Source organism: Cydia amplana, chromosome 2, assembly GCF_948474715.1.
Source record: "Cydia amplana chromosome 2, ilCydAmpl1.1, whole genome shotgun sequence".
NCBI classification, from domain to species: Eukaryota; Metazoa; Arthropoda; class Insecta; order Lepidoptera; family Tortricidae; genus Cydia; species Cydia amplana.
Window position 1 is genome coordinate 3,135,696 of NC_086070.1, and position 25,574 is coordinate 3,161,269.

General features: G+C 37.4%; 1 protein-coding gene and 2 non-coding genes across 3 annotated transcripts; 2 read left to right on the top strand and 1 right to left on the bottom strand.

Moving 5' to 3' along the window:
• Positions 1-2,365: 2,365 nt before the first annotated feature.
• Trnag-gcc (transfer RNA glycine (anticodon GCC)) lies at positions 2,366-2,436 on the bottom strand. The gene has a single exon. It is a non-coding gene; the product is annotated as a tRNA-Gly (tRNA).
• Positions 2,437-9,499: 7,063 nt separating this feature from the next.
• LOC134662099 (facilitated trehalose transporter Tret1-2 homolog) lies at positions 9,500-11,636 on the top strand. The gene is made up of 3 exons (XM_063518372.1): positions 9,500-9,597; positions 10,031-10,169; positions 10,393-11,636. Exons 1-3 carry the CDS (start codon positions 9,511-9,513, stop codon positions 11,634-11,636), a joined length of 1,470 nt encoding a protein of 489 aa, XP_063374442.1. The 5' UTR covers positions 9,500-9,510.
• Positions 11,637-17,390: 5,754 nt separating this feature from the next.
• Positions 17,391-17,461, top strand: Trnag-gcc (transfer RNA glycine (anticodon GCC)). Its single transcript has one exon. It is a non-coding gene; the product is annotated as a tRNA-Gly (tRNA).
• Positions 17,462-25,574: the final 8,113 nt, after the last annotated feature.

The following is a 25,574-nucleotide window of genomic DNA, read 5'->3' on the forward strand; positions in this document are numbered from 1 at the left end:
GTTCATTTCATAACTGGAGCAGCCTAAATACCTTCACCTTACACGAGACCACAACTATAATAGCACTAATGGGTCGTTCTCGCATTTCGTGCAAATCGGTGTTTTCGGAAATTTACCAAAAATGTGGTGGCGTTTTCAAATATCTGTTAATGCAAGGTTGTAACATAGGGCCTAAAGTATATGTCTCTCCAATGAACAATTCTAAAAAGATATGTATTTTCTTTATATGTACAATTAACACCCAATTTTTTCATTCATCTCTACATGTAACGCGTGAAGATATAACTTTGACCTACATTTTAACCTTAAGATACTACAAATAGAAAATTCGTTGTTTGTTCAATAAATGACTTATTTAGTTATGTTTTAAATCGTATAATATTAGAAGCTAGAAATAAATAATAAAAACTATACTGCCTTATAAGTGTATGGTTCAAGTAATTTCTTCATTACCGACGCGAGAAATAGATTAGCTATATTTTGCTATATAGCGAGGGTATATAGCGCCTACCGCCGATGCAACACATTGTTCGTCAGTCAGTTGGCTGCGTGATCTCGTAGCGGACGCCCGTGTGCCGCTGTTAGCGAAAATATATACGATCTCTCGGGTCGGGAAGGAGTGTGGTTCTCGTTAGTCTTCATCGCCATCGCGTGATTTATACAGTAAGTAGCAAGTGTACATTATTATAATTATACGTAATGAAGTGTTTTAGTGTCCCCTTTCAGATGGTTTATTCTGCAAAATTAAGGTCTGATGCCAACTGATGTAGGCGACAAAAACTTCCAAAACTTCATTCATATCGGTTTCATTCACTTCTTTTCCTTCTAATTTTACTGGGAAAGGTAATGAATGACTTAAGAAGGTAATGATAATATATTCGAGGCAGTGCATTTAATGGAAAGAGGCTTAGTTATTATAAATATTACGTTGTTATAAACATTTAAAACTGTATATGACAATAGGGGAGCCCAACCGGGGAGCCTTTGTAGTCTAAGATGGTCGACCTTCACCGATATGTCTGACGGATGAAACTTACATATTATGAAAGAAAATATATTCCTGAACATAAATAAATAGGGTTGCTTAAAGAAATATGGTCAAAACTATGTTTAATTATTTTTTGAAAAAAAAATTTTTTTTCTTCAAATTTCACCGATCTGTCTGACAAACGAAATAAGTTCCAATGGAAAGTATACAACTTGTACAATATAAATCAACTAGGTTGCCTATCTTTTTCCGGTCACTATTATGTGGTTATAGGGTTGCTTGCGAAAATCCGGTCACAAATAAGGTTTGCCAGGCTTTTAAATAAAATAAGAAGGGAAGACTTTTAGCGATAACTCATAAACGGCTTAACTTATCAAGTTCGCTTTAATTTTGTTTGAATGAGTTTATTAAGCACTATTTTTATGATTTTTTTCCATATTTTTTGGATCGATTTTAGAAAAGTTAGAAGGAATAACCGTTTTTTATTCTTTCTAAATTATTATTTCCGAATTGATTGACTTTATCAAAAAATGTTGTTTGCAAACTCCTATTTATTTTTAAAGACCTATCCGACGACACCCCACACTATAGGGTTAAAACGATAAAAAAAATTACATAGGTACAAAACGCGAATGATTTAAATATATTTTGTCTATGCTAATTTTTGAAAATTTGAAAACTATGTTTTATGTGATATGGTGCGCAGATGATCAAACCGACTTAACAAACACTTGGGGTTAACAATCTCGACTTATAATGATGATAAGTAAATGGTGAATGTACCATCTAGCTTGAACATTATAAGTTGAGATTGTCAACTCCAAGTGTATGTCAAGTCGGTTTGATCATCTCCGCAGTGCTTAAGACACATGTTTTTAATATTGTTGATTTTAATTGGTGTTAATTTTCTTGAAATACAGTTTTTTATATAAATAATAAATAAATAAATAAATAAATAAATAAATATTGGGGGACATCTTACACAGATCAACCTAGCCCCAAACTAAGCAAAGCTTGTACTATGGGTGCTAGGCGACGATATACATACGTATATAGATAAATACATATTTATATACATAGAATATGTTCGATTTCATAAGTTTGTTTCATTACCGTCCACTGATAAAATTACCATCTCGGCCGAATTCATTACCAGCGCGTAGTTCATTACCAGTAGCCTTATTAAATGAAAAGTAATAACGTTACAAAGGTGCCTTTAGCAGAAAAATGTTAATAAATGAATCCACAAATTGACGAAACTCAAAAGTTTACCATTTAAAACAAAAATTACAAATCGAGAGAATCTCACCGATTTGCACGAAATGAGAGAATGACCCTAATACTTAATTTTATACACATTTATAATAACAGAAAACTTGCATCGGCCGGGAATCGAACCCGGGCCGCCCGCGTGGCAGGCGAGCATTCTACCACTGAACCACCGATGCTCGTACTAAAACGTTCATATTGACTGGCCTCTTCATATAAACGCTATTACACAAAGTTCACATAACATGACATGTATTGCACCAAAATGTGTGGTAACATCTTCAGAAGATAGATTAAGTTGAGTCTTTCAAATTTCAGCCTTAAATATCCAAACTAAGGTTTAAATTAGAATGGACACGACATGACACTTACCGCATTCCAGTTGTAAGCGTGGACTTTTGCCAATCTAAACAAATTACTTTTAGCAATCGCCGTTATCTTGTGGATGGTTAAAATCAGCTGTTGATTGGTTAGAACATACATATTCATTTTATTATAAACACTAGGTAGCGGCCCACCGCGGCTTCGCGCGGGTTAACAAATTATACTTTTAAACCTTTCACAAGAATCACTCTATCGAAAGGTGAATACCGCATAAAAATCCGCTCTGAAGTTTTTGAGTTTACCGCGAACAAACATACACACAGAGAGACGCGGCGAAGGACTTTGTTTTATAAGGTGTAGTGGTTAGTTGGAATAGCATCGCTCATTCCTTTCTCAAAACGCGTAGCTTACTTGCAGAAACTGTAAACAAAACACCAGAATCACGAGCTACCGTTTCCAAGTTTTCTAACCCAGTCGTATCAGTAAGTAGTATCATCATGCAAAGTGCAATTGTAAATGAAATTTATTGCGTAATAGTTAATATTGCTTTTACAACTATTCCTTTGCGTCAAATACGAGGTTTACGTAGTAATCTAAGGTTAATTACTAAGCTCGAGGTTAGTTAAAATTCGTTTGCTCCAGTCAACTTATGATTAATGACTTTGGGCATGGCTTCGGCTTTGCTTTATTGGTATTTATCCCGCGATAATTATGCCCATATTGGCTGTATCCCGCGACTTTACTTGCCTATTTTTATAGTACAAATTGAATTACCTAGAAAGAAATGTTTGCATAACATAGGGGCATAGCTATGGTAAATATACCTACATCAAATGATGTGAAAATATTTTCCATAATGTCTATATAGATTCAGGAAGGAAAACGGGTAGGTACTATGTTTCTATGGAGAAACGGTCGTCCCCTTTCCTCGTAAAGTCGAACTTATAACATATATACCTACTGAGCGGTTTCGCACTACGTCCGATCCGAATCCGATCCGAATCCGTGAAAATATGATCCGAAGTAGCCGTAGAACTATTTCTATGGTACCTAATTTACGCACTAAATCCGTCAGATTTCTTTCCGAAATCGGATGACGGAGTGCGTAAATTACCATAGAAATAGTTCTACGGCTCGGATTCGGATCGGATTCGGATCGGACGTAGTGCGAAACCGCTCTTACGCCTGCTAAACTTGGCACGTAAGGCACGACACGAGTCAGCACGTGCTGACGCTGCCTGTGTCTAATTGTAACTGCAAATGTACCTAATGTAATCGATTACAATATCTACTTACAGCCGTTATAAGAAGAAACTAATTAACTGTAAAAAATAACCCAATATTTCCGTATCTGAATTTTTAAGCGTACATGAACATACTGTACGCCTGAAAATTGCTTTAAAACTATCGATAAGAGTTAATAGAAAACGGATAGGTTTAAAAAGTAATCATGCTGGCTGGCCGCCGGGAATACCCTGATGTGGGTGGGTTAAGTTAATACGTATAGGTACTTACTCTTATAAATAGAGTAGACCCGAGACCGTATAGTATACTAGGTTGGTATCTTCTTCTTCCTCGCGTTGTCCCGGCATTTTGCCACGGCTCATGGGAGCCTGGGGTCCGCTTGGCAACTAATCCCAGTAATTGGCGTGGGCACTAGTTTTTACGAAAGCGACTACCATCTGACCTTCCAACCCAGAGGGTATACTAGGCCCGTATTGGGATTAGTCTGGTTTCCTCACGATGTTTTCCTTCACCGAAAAGCGACTGGTAAATATCAAAACATCAATGTAATTATTTATTAAACCAACACAATAATATACCTAATAATAACACAACAATAAGCATAGGTAGCATAGGATCCACAGCGCAGGCTTCGTCATCATACAGAAAGCTCATCCACCTCAGGCTTCGTCAAATTAAAATGCATTTTGTCACATATGTCATCCGCAACACGCATCGTCAAAATATAAAGGAAATTGGTCATTACAAAATACATAATAATAAGCCATAAACCTATATCCTAATCCGGTAAGTACCCGGCACAAATGTCCCGAAAATACCAGCGGCGTTCCCGCGCTGAATAGCCAACGATATACGCTGGACCAAATGATATTTCGTACATAAGTTCCGAAAAACTCATTGGTACGAGCCGGGGTTCGAACCCGCGACCTCCGGATCGCAAGTCGCACGCTCTTATCGCTAGGCCACCAGCGCTTCAGCGCTTATAGTAGGTTGGTATATTAACGCAAAAATGCTTGTTTCGCGAAATATAAATTCTCGTTTACTTAGTAGACGAAATATAATTTGCACCGATTCGACAATATATTTCGTTAACTATAACAAAGAGTAAATCCATGAAATAAAGATGACATTCGAATGACGTCTGCAGCAGCATTACTGTTGGGGCGTAGTAGGTACTCATAGAAGAAGTAACGAATCCCAAGAATTCCCATAATATACACTAGTTTTTACGAAAGCCTGCAATTCGACCAAGATGACAAGTATTTAGTGTCAATAATTAAACGAAGAAATTTCATACCCTCCTAAGGCCCAAGGTCCTACCCATAGTACTTATTAACTTTCTTATTCAGACCCAGCTCCTACAACAATTGTGTAGTCATAGCGTACCACGGTCCTACCAGTAGGACTTAATAGAAAACCCATTTCAAATTTTGCGCTTATCGAAATTGGCGTGTACGAACTTCTAAAGGACTGTTTTGTTTTGTCTGTGAGCCCTTTAACAAGTTCGTAAAAAAAAATCAAAGTGCTGTACAAGGTGCTGTATAAGTACAATAACATTAAAAAAAGTATTTTAAGTACCTACTTGGGTCTGAATGAGTATAAAACAATAGTACTACTGGTAGGACTACGGGCCGTACTGACTACATACTCAATTTTTGTTTGGGCTTAGGAGGTTAAGGGTAGGTACCGTCTGGTAGTATTGGCAAAAGACTAAAAAAGGTTTATTCTCTCTTGGGTTCAGCAATCTAAAAACAAAATGGCTGCTAAGAATAGGCCGTACGTAAGATGTTCAAGATTGACGCTGCCTTTCACAAGTGTCGTAAGCACGCGCTGCCGTAAACAGAGTTTTTGTTACAGAACAACGGACGAATGAAATAGACTACGCAAGAAAATAGTTCAATAATGAATGAAATAATAATTTTATAGAAAAAAAAAAATTGTTAGCTACAACTGACCGTACTTTACTTTCAATAGGCAACAAATACTGATCAAGATAATTTTAACAAACCCAAACACAATTGTGTTGCGTTGTTTTATCATAGAGTTCTGTCCATCATCAGCTGATCAACTCGATGGTACCATAATATTGCATTTTCACACAACTTACACATGTATGTGTAGTGTCAGCTTAATCGAATAATGGGAAGTGGGTCTAATTTAATTTGCAAGATATGACCTGAAGATACATAACATACATACTTACATATGTAAAAATGATAGATTCACGCATATAAATTACAGCTTTTTAGGTACGTCGTATATTTTTACTTTAAGATTTTAGGATGGATTTTTAAATAAGCCTAGGAATAGTGTCTTGAGCCCTAAACTAGGTAATGTTATGACACGGTTATGGATACGATCTGTCAGCTGTCAACAATAATATTTTTGTTGAAGTAATATCACTAAGCTTTACTGAGAGCAAATTGTTTTGTATGTGTTATTTTATTTATCCACGTAACACGTTATACCTAACTAAAACTAGGTACTTATGTACGAATTTTATAACTTATATTTTCATCTATTGCCTGCCTGCGGCATCTATTTCGGTTATATCTGTGGAGTCAAATATACAAAACAACTTTATCTGCGAGGAATATATAGACCAAGTTTCTGGCTTCTTTACTATTTATTATGGTTATTGTATAGGTACAGGCGGCAAGTTAGAATTTATACCTCAGTAAAATAGCACTAAGTTTGTGTATGTTTTACCCTTATCCAGAAAAGATGGTTTGCTGTATGCTTTTTTAATAGATTTAATTTTAATATTTATATTACCTGCCAATATATAATATAAAACAAGCCGTCATAAAACCTATATATAAAAAGAATACGCGAACCGACCCTAATAACTATCGTCCGATTGCACTGTTGCCTGCAATCTCTAAAGTGTTTGAGAAAGCCATGTGCAAACGACTTTACTCCTATTGCGAGAAATACAATATCCTTGACAATGCACAAAATGGTTTTCGGAAAAAGCGGTCAACGACTTTAGCGGCTTACAAATATGTCAACGACATTTTAAACATATTAGACAAAAAAGAATACGCAATAGGTATATTGTTCGATATGACGAAAGCCTACGAAAAAGTAAAATTTAGTATATTACTCGATAAACTGTACGGAATTGGAGTGCGAGGAGTTACTCATAAGTGGTTCAAATCTTATTTAAGCAACCGAAAACAATACGTTGATATCGAACATATAAATAACCATTCGAGAGAAATTAGTACCATCAGGTCGGATGTTCAGCCCGTGTCTGACTCCATTCCGCAGGGAAGCGTGATTGGCTGCCTGTTGTTCATTATTTACATAAACGACCTTCCAAAATCCCTAAATGAACAATGCGTAATGTTTGCGGACGATTTCTCATTATTACTATCATGCACTTGCAATACAAATCTCAATGACAAACTATCGGAAGTTGTAACAAGCATCGTAAACTGGACAAATGACCACAATCTCGAAATTAATTTTTCAAAAACAAAACTTATGCAATTCAGGCCCCACCAAAAGCAAGAGTTAGACATAAATTTTGAATTCCAACAAAACAAAATAGAGTGCGTGCCCTCCTTCCCACTTCTCGGTATAACGATCGACTCTCACTTGAATTGGAAAGACCACATAGAAAAAATTAAAACCAAACTTAGCCAATTTATTTACGCCTTGCGACAATTAAAAATGACCACAGACCTGCAAACAGCCCTGACAGCTTACTATGCTTATGCCCAGGCATGGCTTTGCTATGCCATAATTTTATGGGGAAACAGTACAAACGCAGAAGATTTACTAATCTTACAAAAGAAATGCATTCGTATTTTAGCAAATATTACACTTCCTGATAGTAGTAAGCCACATTATAGAAATCTTGGAATTTTGACGGTACCATGCATATATATTTTCGAATTATGTAAATTTGTAAAAGAACACCCTGATTTCTATTCTAAACTGGGAGATATGCCCCGACGATTCGAATCACGTTTCAAAAACAATTTGATCCAAACCACGTCTAAATTAGTCATTCATAAAAATGGTCCCTACCCAATGTCAATTAGAATTTATAATAAACTACCTGATCACTTAAAAAATGAGCTAAATTATAGTAAATTTCTGAAAAATTTAAAGGCATTTCTCATAGACAAAGCATTCTACTCTGTAAGTGAATATCTAGACTCCTGAAGTAATGTTTAATATTTACCCGTGTCAACCTCTCTGCCGCCCTATCTACGCCCGGCCATTACATGTAAATATGTATATTTAAACAGTGTTATTAGGTTAAGTAGTTGATTAGTTTGTAATTTTATTGCGGTGCCCTTACAGGGTTGTGTTGTAACATAATATAATATTCATAAGACCTTTTTGTACACACAAAGCAATGATTAAATGAATACTGAATGAATACTGAATATGATTTACTGCTGATAATGGTAAAAATATAAAAATACTTCCGATATGAAAGTCATGCAACAAAAACGTATTTTGTTTTGTTGCATGAGTCCCAGGCCCCGTAGACATATGCCAATCGCTAACGCTCCGTAGCGAACGAAACGCAACTGTCCCTGTCACACTAATATGGAAGAGTGATACAGAGACACGAAGCGATTCGATGGCGAATCGATAGCGATTACCCTGGCTAGGCCGCGTAGTAGACATATCTTACCTTTTCTGAGACTTTCCCGATACTGTATGATACAGGTACCATAAGGAAAAGTCACGTACACTGTAATGTTTATGTGCTTTGAAACTTGTCTTTTTCCAAAAGGACCGAAAAAATAAATGCCCATATTCTCTGATCGAGCCCATCGGGCCCTGAAGGCTTAGTTTATAGCACGCAAAGGTCCACCATAAACTACGCAACTTTGCGCAAAAATACCTGTAGTACAGGATACGATGACAGGATTGATGACCTCGTCTGTTAATTTTAAAATAATAATAAATTTCTAGTACATCATTATTAATTTATATAACAATATAAAATGTTATACTCGTACATAAGGAGTACAAGAAATACATTTTTTTTTTCATTACGTACGATTGAATCTGTTTTTGTTGATAAATTTTCGCGTACCATTCATCTGTGTTACACTCATTGTTGACACAATTAAACATTAAGCTTATTTCTTTCACTTTCAGCTCGTTATCACGTGCACATTTGTCTATGTCTATATTTAAACATATACATTCCGACTTCCACCTTGTATATCCAAACATTAGGTTCCATGAAGTATTGGTAATTAAACGGTACTTGTTTAATGGGTTTAGATATCTAAAACATGCAATATATTTACAGCAAAACGTGATGCGACTACCTATTAAAGTCAGTAATATCACGAGGACTGCACAAGAACAGCACGATGATAACGTATTGAGTGATAGTTATGTTATTATTAGTATGTAGGTGAAAGGTGAACGTGGGTTCAGTGATAAAGTTACACTACAAAATTGCTGCTTACTGCTACTACAACTAAGAACTGTATTTTGGAAGTTGATAAATGAAACTATTTTAATGTTATATATGTGTCGTTCAATGACGTTATGGTATCAATCACTAAAAACGAAATTTGGTTTAGTGGGCATAATATATGAATGTTAATTAACCTACTAAGATAAAAACACATGTACAATATATTTAGGCGAAAATGTCCAACTGTGTTTACTTATTCATTATTATTTAAACGTCTCTCGCAATGGACAGATGTGCTTATGATTATGTTAATGTTAATTGTGATGGTGAACAAAATGATTCGAAAAAGTGGAGACCACTGGTTCGGCAGGTAAATATAGCACGTATACCTACTTACTTATTATTTATAAATCACGTTTGTTTATCGATTATAGATATCGACTTTATTGCAAAGCTAATATTCAACTCTATTCACAATACAGGTCTTTGCGTTTGTTCTTTGTTGCTCTAGAGCAGCCTTGACTTTCTAAAATGACATGACGATATTGATTACTTTTCAAAATGTTATTGTAGTACCGCATTTTCACTCTTGTTTTCTTTTTCGATTTCACAGTTTGTTACTCCCTCTTATTTTGTTCTTTTGACCTGATTTTCAGTGTTCAAATGACCTACCTAATGGGTTGACCACCAAAAGTATGTAGTAGCCCAAAAAACTGAAAATGGAATAGAATACAACTATCGACCATATATTTTTCGCTAGCATACTACATTTGGCGGCTTAATTGATATAGATTTTTTTACAGATTTTTATCTGCAGTGGCTTGTGGACGATGTATTTTACACCAGGGTTGTTTTTGGGCGTACCTCCGGTATACATAGCACAGTCAAGGAAGATTTCAAACTCAACCGAAGCTCTCAGCGCCGAAATGGCATCTTGGATATGTGAGTAAGTTACTAAACCAATGTAACTCTTAAGACTTTTATTTTGACAAATTTTTACGAACCTTTTTGTAAACACGTTCGTACACGTGTCTTGCTGTTTCAGTCAGAAGCCTCGGTATACAAAAAGTACTGAGGTTAAATGAAGTAGCATGACAAATACGAACGTATCATGCACTACACCTGTAAGTAATATATTAATTTTATATGGCATCATATGTTTCAGCGTCCGTATTTGGCTACGCGGCAATACCTTGGGTACTCATCTTACCATTAATAACACAGAGATTCGGAAGAAAAATCTCCTTTTACTTCGTAACGATCAGCTCAATCGCTAGCCACAGCCTTCTGTACTGCAGCACTACGTTGACTGCATTTTTCATAAGTGAAATAGTAACAAGCATTACTTTTGTCTCACACACAACTCTGCTGATGCAAGTAATTGCAGAGTACACATCACCTCGCTATAGAGGAGTGTTCTTGACGTTGAAAGGCGCTAGTATGTATTGGGGAATATGGATCGGGAATATAATAGGAACCTTTTATCACTGGAAGTATGTTGGTTTGATTGGAATTGTGTGTTCTGTTTATTGCTGTACAGCTATATTTTGGCCGGAATCGCCTTATTGGTTGGCATCGAAACGAAGATACCAAGAAAGTACAGAAGCCCACTACTGGTTGAAAGGTTACAGTACAGAATCCAGAAAGGAGCTTGAAATGCTTATTAGTAATCAAAAAAGCTATAATGAGAAAACCTTGACAAAAAAGACGATTAAATCCAATAAAGGGTTTAGTAAATCGCGATCAGTAATATTTACCGATGAATTTTATAAGCCAATTCTATTAACGTTGACGTTATATTTACTGTATTATTGTTCCGGAAAGCTGGTGTGCAACATGTATGTTTTAGAAATAATTACAGAATTGACTGCAAGTGAATCTGCTGCTTACCTAACGATGTTGGTGCTCGACGGAGTTACTGTATTTGGCATGTATATCGGATGCTTGCTCTCTAGAATCGTAAAAAGAAGAACTCTTTTATTTACCTGTGCGTCAAATGGTGTCTTATTTTTGTATACTGTGTCACTGTACCTCTACTTAATAAAACACGAAATTCTAGAGAAAAACAATATAGTTATAATTTCACTGTTAACTGGATTTTCAATATTTATTACTATTGGACCGATGTTATTACTCTCTACTATTTGTGCAGAAATAGTACCGCAAAATTATAACCAATTGGCATGTTGTATGGTAGGATTGATTGATAAAATAATATTTAGTATTGTTTTAAAATTGTCTCCATCGCTTTTTAGAGCACTGGGAATACACGGCAGTTTTTTATTCTATGGTGTAACTTCAAATATTTTCATTCTGATATTATATAAACATCTTCCAGAAACTAAAGAAAAAACGCTTCAAGAAATCGCCAACTCTTTCAAAAATAAATGGTCTAATCAAAGCGAATGAATAAAATAGACTGATAATTGAAAGAAAATGATAAATAATATTAAGGTATATTGACAAATAAATGTGAATAAGTCTATAGGCATTAATGTATCTGGCATTAATTCCGCCGTTTGTACTTTAAATATATAAATAAAAGTTCGTAAATGTTTTATTTTACTTTTTTTTAGATATCCATGTTTTTACGGTTGTACAGATTTTTATAAAATACTCCTTTGGTACTTACAGTTTTATATATACGAGCAGATCACATTTAAAAATTTCAAACTCGAATATATTGCGGTATTAAAAATCTCATGCGGATCTCAGACTAGTTTGCTTGAATTTGGTATAGCCGTAATTCGCGAACGGAATTCGGGGTAAGGAAAAGTTTAGACATTTTTATCTTATCTGTACTGGAAGAAAAAATTGTTTTTGGAATTAAGTTGACTTTTATAGGGAAAGTGAAATGGACTGTGTACCTAAATAGGGTCTTGGGTACTAGACAGTGGACAGCTCTGGATAAAACTTATTATCAGTTTTATCAATCATATTATTATCGTTTTATTTTACAGTAATTTGATATTGATAATAGTTTGTTATTTATACAGCAGTAAGTATGTACTTTGTAGAAAACAGTTTTTATTATATATTACTTTAATGGCATTTTGTGCAACAGGTACATAATAAGGGTTCTTAAAATTTAAGGGCCGAAGTTACAAAACGAAAGAAAGTTGTGTTTAAATGTAAACCGCGAAAATCGCAAATTGCGGGGATCTTTCTCATTTACTACAATGAAGGCGTAATTAGAGTGACAGAGAAAGATGCCAGCAATTTGCGAACTTTGATTTCAGCGGGTATAGCCTAGACGTGTGCGCCGATTAAAAAATGATCGGCGGCGGCGTTTACCAAAAAATCGGCGGCGGCGGCGTGTTTTCGGCGTGAAATCGGCGTGACCTTGACTTTCAAGTTTCTTCAGAAAAATCATTAATTTGTTGTTTTCTTGAAAATTTTATCAATTCAGGTTGCTGGTCAGTGAACTACGTATAGTTTTAAATAGACTGTGAGTAAAATAGGGTTTAAATAAATATAAATAAATAAATATTATAGGACATTATTACACAAATTGACTAAGCCCCACGGTAAGCTCAAGAAAGCTTGTGTTGTGGGTACTCAGACAACGATATATATAATATAGAAATACTTAATACATAGAAAACAACCATGACTCAGGAACAAATATCTGTGCTCATCGCACAAATAAAGGCCCTTACTGGGATTCGAACCCAGGACCGCGGCTTCACAGGCAGGGTCACTACCCACTAGGCCAGACCGGTCGTCATGAATATAGCATAGCTATCATAACTTAAATTTCTCTAGTAACTGACTTGCATTGAGGGGTTACCTGGTCCCAATGATCTTCGATCCGATCGGTAACGCTAAATTTTCTAAAATGAAGTACTTTAACAAAACAGAACTGACTGCTGTGGCTTCTTTTTATTGGTTTTCTTGTCGTACAAGCAGTAAGCACCAGGCTCACTGAGACGTATCTTCGTTCTCGTTTTCACATTGCTGAGGATTACGACCATATGTACTTTGTCTCCATTTCACGCAGTCAGACTGCCTCAAGCCGACCTCTTCATAGCGTTCTACCATCTGTCCATCTCACACATGCTCCAACTCGAGCACGTTTGTCATTCATTCCTACACTCATGTGTTTCTCCACATCATGCATCATGCGTTGGTTAATATGTCCGAAGAATCTAAGGGCTCACCCATGGCATGTTGTGAAGAGCTGAGTAGCGATATTAAGCTCTCTGAGAAATAATGGAGGGGTTTGTTCTTCTAGCTGTCCAAGGTAAAAGCAGCAGTCTTCGTTAACACTACATCTCAAAAGCGCCAACCTTAACCACTTCACACTTTTTGAGGCTCCACGTTTCGGCACCATACTGGAATATTGAAAAGACGAGAGCTCGTACTAAACGCATTTTAGTTGCTTGTCGAAATACCTCTGTTCTTTCAGATCTTGTAGAGGTTAGCCGTAGCCATAGTACTCTTAGCCATGCCAGCTTTGCGGCGTATCTCGGCGGTGCAACCACCGGCACTGGTTATGAACCCAAGATATAAACTAGCTCGCTTTTTCGTAATCGCCTTACTTTGGTCTTGGAATGGTTGATCTTAAGACCTCTCTAGAACTTTCATCTTCAATTTTCTTCAGAAGAGTCGCCATTTCGATGTATTTATTGTTGTTAATCCCGTCATGAAGGCGACATGTAATAGTAGCACAGTTTGTCACAAAAAATAACCATAGCATCGAGTGACAACATAATGTTGCTTTACCCATTTACAGCTTGCACATTTCCGCGGGGCAAGAATTTGCGCTGTTCGCCAGATTGACATTGAATCTACAGTGATTTCACTCTGTCTCTCTCTTCACGACATATTTAGGACACTCGGGGTCTCGAGAGTTTCGCACAACAAAGTTCTCAGATTTTCGCTTGACTCCACTACATGAGCCCTGTTTTCGTTGCCTATTTAATTGTAAGTCTTTTCATGATGAAGCATTCTGCCTTCGTATGTGAGGCAAAGTGAATTCACAATTAACAGGAAAAAATCCTACTTCATAATTATCGCTCTTTCATCTTACTTGAATACTTAGCCGACTTCACGCCGATCATTTATCGGCGGCGGCGGCGTGGTAAAAAAGGCCGGCGGCGGCGGCGCGCCGGCGCGGCGCACACGTCTAGTATAGCCCAGCTCTTCCAGAACCCTATAACTACGACAACAAACATCCCGACTGATTGCCGAGTCCGTGCCGAGGCAAATTTGTCTTTAATCCGATTAACGGACCGGTGTAAACATAAACAGCTTCGTTACGGCTTGACTGGACTACGCGCTGTTTGATTGGAGTACGTCCAATCAACTACATAGCTCGTATTCGGATTCACATCTCATTTAAATCGGAAGACTTAGGTACTCGTACAATTACGGGCGGAAAATTGTATGATATTATCATACCACGCATTTAATTGATTTTACAGTACCTCTGGTGTTCCATTGTGACACCCTGTGCTATGATAAGCATATTACGTACGAGTAAAACGTTGTACGATACACGTGCGAATAGGTAATTCGCACTTGTATCGTAAATAACTACCTATATTAACACTCAACTCTAGCAATCTCTGCTCAATCTCTCGCATACAAATCATACAACTGTCGCATTCAATTTTGTTAACACGAGTTTGTATGTAAAACTTCTACTCGTTCTAATTTCATTGGTAGTATTACTTACCAAATAGTTAATATTATAACGCTACCGAATGTCCTAAAACTACACACACTTACATACACTCACTCAATAATGTACACGTCATACACAAATTGCACAGTAGGTAGTTTTTCTTATAATTCTTGCACCAACTGTTTTTAAAATAAGCGTTGCATATTTTTATATAAGGTACTGGCAGAATACCAGCGATGTGACTTGCCGCATCAAAATGCTGAGCCAGCGCCTTTTCTGTGCCACGACACATGGCTTCATAAAATAATAGTTAATAGTTTTTAGTAATTAAGTTGTTTTTGTATGTTCTTATCTTGTACATTTTAATGCCATGTAAGTTGTGGGTACGAAATAAATAAATTATCTATCTATCTATGTTATCACAATTTCCAGCAACGAAAACTATTTAGTAGGCCAGACATAGATATGTTACTTACTTGAATAGTCATGCCAAATTTCATGTTATTTGAGAATGTCGTTTTAAACTGAGAGAGTGTATAAGTTCGATTATACGGCGGCGGCTAGATTCTTGTGACTCTTAATTAATAAATATCTGGGAGACCGAGCTTTGCTCGGAAAACATATAAAAACTCGAAATTGCGCGTTTTCCCAGATATAAGACCTAGCTACATCGATTTTTCGCCCCCGAAAACCCTCATATAGGAAATTTCATCGAAATCATTAGAGCCGTTTCCGAGATCCCCGAAATATATATATATATATATATATATATATATATATATATATATATATATATATATATATATAAATAAATAAACAAGAATTGCTCGTTTAAAGGTATTAGATACCTAGATAGATAGAGAAAAAATATAAGTGAAATATCAAAAATAGATGACACATTGTTTTAATTTAATTATTTCCTCCAACAAACAATCGGGGGCTATCGAAATAACGATACAAATGGTTCAGCGTTCCATTAATATTTCAGCCTCGTCAACAGTGAGCTATCTAGTCCAATTATTGCTTCTATTGATTTTTAACTTGATATTCTAGGTTTCTAGAAGTGTTATGATTTTTTTCTACTCCCGTACTTTTATTTGTCATTTAAAGGGTCGTGCACACACCTTTAAACCCCTATCTTATAGTTGTCAAGACAAATCTTTAGTCTATTCCCCAAAAAAGTATTTGTGCATACACGCAGTATCTTTTTGGCACTTTTACGATACTTCGTGTAATCACCACTTAAAAAATATTGTATGAAATACATTGTTGCCAACCTAATTTTTATTGTCATCTCTGACAGATGAGTGAACCATAGACATGTTTTTTTTTATTTCATTCATTCTTTTCCCGCCCGTGCCCTCCATTCTTTGCTACTTCTGAATGAAAAATATTTGTTACAATTTTATTTCAAAGTATGTGCTTGGTCGTAGAAAAAGTATTGTATGCAACGTTGTTTAACTGAGTCAAAAAATACTCATGGCGTCTTTATTAACAATTTTCGGCTTCGCCTCAAATTGTTGCTCACGCCACTCGCCTTTTTTGACCTCTCTTAAACAACGGTTGCATAAAATACTATAAACATTTATTTACCTATCATATTTTTGAACGGAATTTTAGTCCTTCATACAAGACATTCGACATTTTACTATGCACCCGGCCTATTTTATACACTTAAAAATGTACACTACCTACATTTTTGATCCGGTTCGAAGGACCAGAGGGCAGAGAGCATATTGTGATACTCGTTTTGCCGTCTTTGCCTTCGGAACCCTATAAGGTACTAGAAATTGAGGAGTTTGAGCTTATTACCCACTAATTATCATAAGTACTGTTACATATAACACAGTTTTATATGTAAAAATAAATTGTAAATACTCATGGCAGCCCCTAATAGACTTATTAAAATTAATTTAAGGAAAAAGGATTTGTTATACATATTTGAAATAATTATTTCTGCTCTACACACCTTGTGTGTAGGCTTATTAAAGAATTTCTTAATTAACTTCGATCAGTAAAAAGCACAGGGCCAATCGCAAATTATATATATATTCCAAAACTGGAACAAATAAATAAACAAATAAATAAATATTATAGGACATTATTACACAAATTGACTAAGCTCCACGGTAAGCTCAAGAAAGCTTGTGTTGTGGGTACTCAGACAACGATATATATAATATACAAATACTTAAATACATATAAAACAACCATGACTCAGGAACAAATATCTGTACTCATCGCACAAATAAATGCCCTTACTGGGATTCGAACCCAGGACCGCGGCTTCACAGGCAGGGTCACTACCCACTAGGCCAGACCGGTCGGTCATAACAACTCCTAACGATAATTTTTATTGTAATTTCTTATCTTCAAACGGCCCAAAACCTAATTTACAGCTGTTCCAACATTACATAGCAACAAGCAATTACAGAGAGGTCACGTTTCAATCTAATTTCGCTTGTGTAACGACTCTTGCGCGCATCTGCCTTTCCATAATGGTTATTACTGATATATTCAACAGTGAATTACAAGCATCGGTGGTTCAGTGGTAGAATGCTCGCCTGCCACGCGGGCGGCCCGGGTTCGATTCCCGGCCGATGCAAGTTTTTTAGCGTAGCTTACTTTCATATTGTTTTAAATAATTATGATTATCATGAATATATTTATATTTTTTCGTTATTATCTTTGCACAGATAAAAAGTTAGATATCGCTAATAATTACCGTATTTTTAATTAGATAGGTTTGACGCCTTCGCATGTAATTAAGAAACGTTATTAGTATTACGAACACTACCATTTGTCTAAAACTACTACAAAACTACGGTTTTGTTGACACTGTAGTTTTTAGTGTTCCGTACAAAACTTTGTTCACGGAACACTTACTTTACACGTACGCAGGCACTTAAGCGATAAATGAAAAGTATTAATAAAAAACCTTTATCTCTGACCACTATTTGCCCATACTCCTTCAGGCAACTCCTTGGTGAAGGATACAGAAGCTGAAGGCTGGAATCGGCAGATATTGCGAAAATTGTCCCATTCAATGGTATCGCGAGTAGGTATACCTACTTACATACTTCTTGGTAAAGGGTAAATTCAAAAATAAATGCCTAATACATTTAAATCAAACTATCTAACGCGAAATTGCCGTGAATGGAACAAATTACCCATTTTTGTCCTGTTCTATATCCGTGTTCGCCGTTATTAGTCCGGCTGCTATTTGTCAGACGCAGCGCGGGACTGTTTGGCGACATTCATTACCAACATTCAATGCCGAGATCGATCATGTTTTGGCAATTTCACGTGCACTGCCATTTTGGCGCATTCTTTATTCGGTCAAACATGAGAGGTTTACACTATGATTAATCTTTTCGTCAACATATTTTGTTAATCGTCGATATTGTACCATGTTATAAAACCGTCGTCAGAGTTGTAGGTGCTCCATGGGTGTGGTTAACCCCTTCAATGTACCCTTCAGCTACCCTTAACAAAGTATTCAGTTCTCTAGCTTTATCTTGCTTTTAGTTTTTAATGTATAAAGATCTAATAATATTATAATTCTAGGTCCATGAGGTCCAAGCACGCACAAGTTGTTTCGCATAACATCGGGTTGACGCAACTGGTGACCGAAGAGCTGGCGGCTTCCTCGCGCAACGTATCAACGAGCAACCTTGGTACAAGCCTCAAGGGCCTATACTAGTTATTAATTTAGTTTAGTATAGTACATACCACTGTATGTATATGTATATATCTTTTATATTAGCCTACTCTACTCTACTCTACTCTACTAACTAGTATGACTCACGACAGTTTAAATTCGAAGATCTAATAATATATATGCTAATACGCTTGGCTAGCGTTGGGCCCTTTCGTTCAATGATAACTGCAATAGGTGCAAGTGATGTATTATATTCAGGCTACTTGAGACAGAGGTGCTAAAACGCTCAATTCGCTGAAAATGTGCCAAATCTACTTCGTAATTCGTATCAACCAATCGAATTCAATATAAGTAGGTATTTATTAGGTTTTCATGTTATTTCGCCTAGTCAGATGATACGTTAGCATTATTTTAACCCATTGAAAGGGGTGGTACCTTGCATTAATTAAGGGTTGGCTAATGTTTTTTATTAAATTCAAGTTTCTTAACCTCGAAATCCCACCGGATTATATTCAAATACTTAACATTTTTGGATCATCTTTTGAAAAATTGAAATTGAAATTGAAATCGTTTATTTCAGGCATATAACCCATAGTGTTAGTACTTACAAAATATACAATGTAACTACCTATATCTATGTTAGTGTACAATATGTAAAAGAATACATTTATACCTAAAACTACTTAATACTATTTATTTTGATGATGCGTTGGGTTCGTGCAACTGATTCCAACGCCTCATCAGTGGGCAGTCTACTCTGTCGACAAATGCGCTTTTGATTTTGACAATTTTACCTAAGTAATTAAAGATTAATACCACGGCAAAAGTTTCCATAGAACATTTTAATAAGCAGACTAAATGTATAATGTACACCCTTGTTTAATGCAAGGAGAAATGTACCTTTTAAAATGGGCTATTAATAAAGTTACCGTTTTCATAGTTCTTATCACGAACCAAAGCAGCAATCACTAAGTGTGAATACAGCGAAAAAAATACTACCTTATGCAAATGCATACGTCCGTTTTGGGTGTGTGTAGTGTAGTGGAAAATGTAACAATAGTTATTTGTATCTTGAGCGTAGTAAGGGACTCAAAAGCGCACGAGATGTAAATAACTTTGATCTCGTGTAGTACACAACATTTTTCACCTCAGCGCAGTGAGAACATACCTATTAGACAACTTGAAAAATGTAATCCTTCTTCATCACTTAATACCTGCACTCATGTTTTCTTAAGATATACAAACAATTAAGTTTAATTACCGCAATGGAACACAAAAACAAAACGTAATAATAAATTCCAGTAAAATAATATAGAAATAACAAACATTAACTGACACTTCAATCGCCAACTTTGACAACAAAAAAAATCTTTGTAAGATACGGTCCGAATTGCGGATACGTACTATTTGTCAACTATGGTAGAAATTCTTAAAAGTAAAATAATTAATTTTGCGTGATGATCTGTGTATTTTTTGAGTTCGTTATTTTAATTGTACAATAAAATACCTAAAATATAGTATTTTATCAGGTTTTATGAAATCTTAAACTTTATTTATTAATTTAACTTCCTTCGAGGCAGTTGGATTTCCCCCCTGACCCTGATCTGTCTAGTCCATTCCTGACGGTGACGCAGGAGGAGGTTGTGGGCGCTTTGGGGTCCTTTTATAATGGGTCTGCTTCTGGGCTGGATGGTTTGCGCCCTCAGCATTTAAAAGAACTAACTTCTTTGTCAGCAGGTGACAATGGGAGAAAGCTATTAGAATCTCTTACAAGGCTCTGCAACTTCCTTTTGCGTGGTATGGTTAATCCCCAAGCTTGTCCATATCTGTATGGGGCATCGTTGTGTGCTCTAGCGAAGAGGGATGGTGGGATTAGGCCTATTGCTGTTGGGAACACGTTGCGACGCCTTGTTTCAAAGCTTGCTTGTCGTGCAGTCAAGGAAGAAATGGCGAAATATCTTCAGCCATTTCAGGTTGGCTTTGGTACGCCTTTGGGGTGTGAGGCGGCCATTCATGCGGTGCGATCTTTTGCTATGGCTCAGGAAAATGTTTCTTCTGTGCTTCTGAAAGTAGATATTAGGAACGCTTTCAATACTGTGGAGAGGGATGTAATTTTGAGAGAGGTTAAGGATCGTGTACCTTCGTTATATCCCTTCCTTCATCAATGTTATTCCTCACCGAGTAATCTCTTCTATGGCACTAATCCGATTGCGTCACGGGTGGGTGCTCAGCAGGGAGACCCGTTGGGGCCTCTTCTTTTTTGCCTGGCCGTACAGGGTGTTATAAGATCATTAGTCTCTCCTTTAAACGTCTGGTATTTGGATGATGGAACGTTAGGTGGAGCGCCGGATGTTGTGTTGGATGATGTGAGGAAGCTTGTGGAGGCTTTGGCCGCCGTTGGTTTACAAATAAATGCTGAGAAGTGCGAATTGTTTCTTTGCAGCCCGGATAGGGGGGGGTCAATAGCAGATTTTGAAGCGGCTTTGCCCGGCTTGAGGTTGGTGGAGAGGTCATCGCTGTCGCTTCTTGGGGCGCCAATTTTTCCGGAAGGGGTTAGTCAGGTGGTCCAGGAGAAGACCGTGGCGCTTTCGGAATCTATGAAACACTTGCAGCATTTAACGGCGCACGTGTCTCTGGTGTTGTTGCGTAACTGTTTGTCGATTCCACGCGTGACATACACTTTGAGAGCGGCGCCGACGTGGATGCATATGCAGGTTGTGTTGCAGTTCGATCAGGTACTCCAAGGCGGTTTAGAGTCCATCCTTAATGTCAGGTTTGAGGGATCTCAGTGGTGTCAGGCTGCTCTTCCCATTCGACATGGCGGTTTGGGAGTACGTCGCATGCAGGACGTGGGGCTTGTAGCATTTCTTGCTTCCTCGCACGCGTCGCGGGGTCTGGTGGCGCGCATTTTATCCATCAGTGAGGGTGATGTTCACATGCCTTTTCTGGGTGCTGCATTGGATGAGTGGTCTGTTCGCTGTTCTGACGACGCGCGTCCGGACGACCTTGGGGCTCAGAGGTCTTGGGATGACGTTTTATGCTGTCAGATGTACGAGCAGTTGCTGGGAGGCGCGGCGGGGGTAGAGCTGGCTCGGTTAAAAGCGGTGGTTGCACCTGAGTCTGGGGCCTGGCTACACGCCTTGCCGTCTTCGCACTTGGGGACGTTGTTAGATAACGATTCCCTAAGGATTGGTGCTGCTTTAAGGCTCGGGTGTACTGTGTGCGAGCCTCATGTGTGCGTCTGTGGGGTGATGGTGGAGGCAAACGGGCACCATGGATTGAGTTGTGCGCGGTGTGCTGGTAGGTTTCCTCGACATCATGCGATTAATGATATTGTGCGCAGAGCGATGGTGTTGGCTAACCTGCCGTGCGTGTTAGAACCCCAGGGTCTTAGTCGGACGGACGGGAAGAGGCCAGACGGTCTCACTCTTGTTCCTTGGGCTAAAGGTCGGAGTCTGTTGTGGGATGCTACATGTGTGAGCACCTTTGCCGCATCGCATCTTGCACAGACAATACGTGCGGCTGGGGGGGCTGCGGAGAACGCCGCGAGACAGAAACATGCCAAGTACTCAAACTTGAAGCCGGTTTACGATTTTGTCCCTCTCGCTGTTGAGTCGGCTGGTCCTTGGTGTTCCGAGGCGAAGGTTTTTGTGAGGGACCTGGGAAAACGCTTGCGGGATAGGGGTTGCGATCCTAGGTCTGGTTCGTACCTGGTCCAGCGTATATCGTTGGCTATTCAGCGCGGGAACGCCGCTGGTATTTTGGGGACATTTGTGCCGGGTACTTACCGGATTGGGATATAGGTTTATGGCTTATTATTATGTATTTTGTAATGACCAATTTCCTTTATAATTTGACGATGCGTGTTGCGGATGACATATGTGACAAAATGCATTTTAATTTGACGAAGCCTGAGGTGGATGAGCTTTCTGTATGATTTGCTTTGTTATGAATTTCATTTCGCTTCGCAATAAATTCTTTTATCTTTATTTAACTTTTTATTTATTAATTATTAAGAATTCATACTCGTACGTGGTTTGGAACGATGCGGTCTGAAGTTTTTCGGGGGTCTATTATAAACCGTGAATATACCGTTGAATGTCGTTTTAACTTTTTTTTGTCTGTTTCTTTGCTAACAGTGTGAAAGGGACAGAGATAATAGAACCCAAGTATTTCGAACTTTTATGTAATCCTTCTTCATCACTTAATACCTGCACTCATGTTTTCTTAAGATATACAAACAATTAAGTTTAATTACCGCAATGGAACACAAAAACAAAACGTAATAATAAATTCCAGTAAAATAATATAGAAATAACAAACATTAACTGACACTTCAATCGCCAACTTTGACAACAAAAAAAATCTTTGTAAGATACGGTCCGAATTGCGGATACGTACTATTTGTCAACTATGGTAGAAATTCTTAAAAGTAAAATAATTAATTTTGCGTGATGATCTGTGTATTTTTTGAGTTCGTTATTTTAATTGTACAATAAAATACCTAAAATATAGTATTTTATCAGGTTTTATGAAATCTTAAACTTTATTTATTAATTTAACTTTTTATTTATTAATTATTAAGAATTCATACTCGTACGTGGTTTGGAACGATGCGGTCTGAAGTTTTTCGGGGGTCTATTATAAACCGTGAATATACCGTTGAATGTCGTTTTAACTTTTTTTTGTCGCATTTTGCTCACTGTTTTTAAGAATCAAAGTACCCTTGTTCGAGCTGCTGAGGTGAAAAAATCTTTATTAAATATGAACATATTTCTTCAGTAATAGCTCTAACATAATCTTGATAGATATCGAGTAATATCATAGAGTGCACCATAAAGACGGATATTTCGCAAAGTAGAGGTGATCATGCCATCCAAGTAAGATTAAATTAGCTTCAGCGAAGTCAGTGATGATAATGTTAAGTATATTATTAAATTATCATTCCCATTTATATTCTTTTGTGTTATGAGACTTCTAGCTAAGTAAGTACCTAAGTGAGATATTAATTTAGTAAAGTCAATGCTAAAAGCGCGTAAAATCAATCATTTAGGTAAGTAAGTAAGTCACACGAACTTAGGTACCTAACCATAGGTACCTACAAAGTTACGCTCTCATTTTAAAACGACATTCGGAAATGTCATTAACATGAACATTAAAGTAACAAATTATAATATATTTATGGCAGGTAATAGTTTTCGTTGCTAGAAATTGTAATTAATACAGTCAAAACTTAAAAGTAGCGGATATTACGCGCCAAAGGTATATCATCTGATAATGTGAAAACCCTCTAACTCGGATGAACTTCTTAGAGAGGAGCTTTCGTTTGTTTTAAAAATTTAAAACTCCCATGAAATTGGTTCATTTGACCCCAATAAGCCCTTAACAATTAATACAATAAAGCATATTTAACATTTAATTCTGTTTGTCACTGCCCCATAAAGTTAACGTTAACATCTCGAACCCGGCGATCCCTTAATGTTAATACTGAATGAAATGCAAACATTTGCTCGTATCGTTATTCAAAGATGGCGACGTCGAACTGTTTCCATGGTCTCTGGCAGATTAGAATTGTATATTTATATATCAGATCTACAGATTTACACATCAAAGCAACTTTAAAAAAAACATACGATCTAAACTAACTAATGACACAAGAAAACATAAAAAATAAAACACAAATTACACTTAGACTAAATTTAACTAGCCGATAAAATCGCTCCGCGACCCCCCGATGCAAAAGTGCCCATCACGCTCGCTGCGTTGCCACGTTGAACCGCGATGGATAACCTTTGCATCAGGAAGAACCCAGAGCGAGGATCCAAACCCCTCTCCCGCATGCGTCTCCCCACCTCCCCCAAAAAGGCCTTTTGGCCTCAACACACCAGCACCCTGTGGTTTCTACTGCAAGCGGGACAAATAAATAGTTCGCCAGTACCTCATATTTCTCCCGCTTGTGAACTGCAGCCCACTCGGCTGCTGCCCCCGCCGATCTCACGGTACGGCCAATATGCGACGCCGCGAAAGTGCTGACACACGTTGCGTCCCACACTAAACATTTCCCTTTTTCCCAGGGAACCAAAGTTAACCCATCCGGTCAGGGAGGCCAGATCCCACTGGTCTGCACTGAGGCTGAGGGAGACGTTCAACAGTGACTCTACCAAGTCCTTCAATACTCTGTCAAACGAGTCAATAAGCCCGGTGTATATTTAGGTACATGCATGCCTGTTTAGCATCTAAGTTGTTTGTGTTACTTGTATTGTGTGTTACTTGTACCTGATGCTAAATAAATGTATTTCTTCTTCTTCTTCAAAAGAGAAAAAAGTACTCTTTGCTTGTTTTTGATGACACAACAAGGCCAAATTCCCAAAAGCTCCCTTTTTTAGGGTTCCGTAGCCAAATGGCCAAAAACGGAACCCTTATAGATTCGTCATGTCTGTCTGTCTGTCTGTCTGTCCGTCTGTCCGTCTGTCCGTCTGTCCGTCTGTCTGTCCGTCCGTATGTCACAGCCACTTTTCTCCGAAACTATAAGAACTATACTGTTGAAACTTAGTAAGTAGATGTATTCTGTGAACCGCATTAAGATTTTCACACAAAAAAATAAAAAAAACAATAATTTTTTGGGGTTCCCCATACTTCGAACTGAAACTCAAAATTTTTTTTTTCGTCAAACCCATACGTGTGGGGTATCTATGGATAGGTCTTCAAAAATGATATTGAGGTTTCTAATATCATTTTTTTCTAAACTGAATAGTTTGCGCGAGAGACACTTTCAAAGTGGTAAAATGTGTTCCCCCCCCCTGTAACTTCTAAAATAAGAGAATGATAAAACTAAAAAAAATATACGATGTACATTACCATGTATGTAAACTTCCACCGAAAATTGGTTTGAACGGGATCTAGTAAGTAGTTTTTTTTTAATACGTCATAAATCGCCTAAATACGGAACCCTTCATGGGCGAGTCCGACTCGCACTTGGCCGTTGTGCTGTTGCTGAGTTTTAATTTGACTTGATTATGCAGTGGCGGATTTGCCCTATTACGAGTATAAGGCCGAG

Coding starts and splice junctions, on each gene's coding strand:
- LOC134662099 (XM_063518372.1), top strand. CDS start 9,511: ATGGACAGATGTGCTTATGATTATGTTAATGTTAATTGTGATGGTGAA. Junction 9,598..10,030: donor GGAGACCACTGGTTCGGCAG/GTAAATATAGCA, acceptor ATTTTTTTACAG/ATTTTTATCTGCAGTGGCTT. Junction 10,170..10,392: donor CGAAATGGCATCTTGGATAT/GTGAGTAAGTTA, acceptor CATATGTTTCAG/CGTCCGTATTTGGCTACGCG.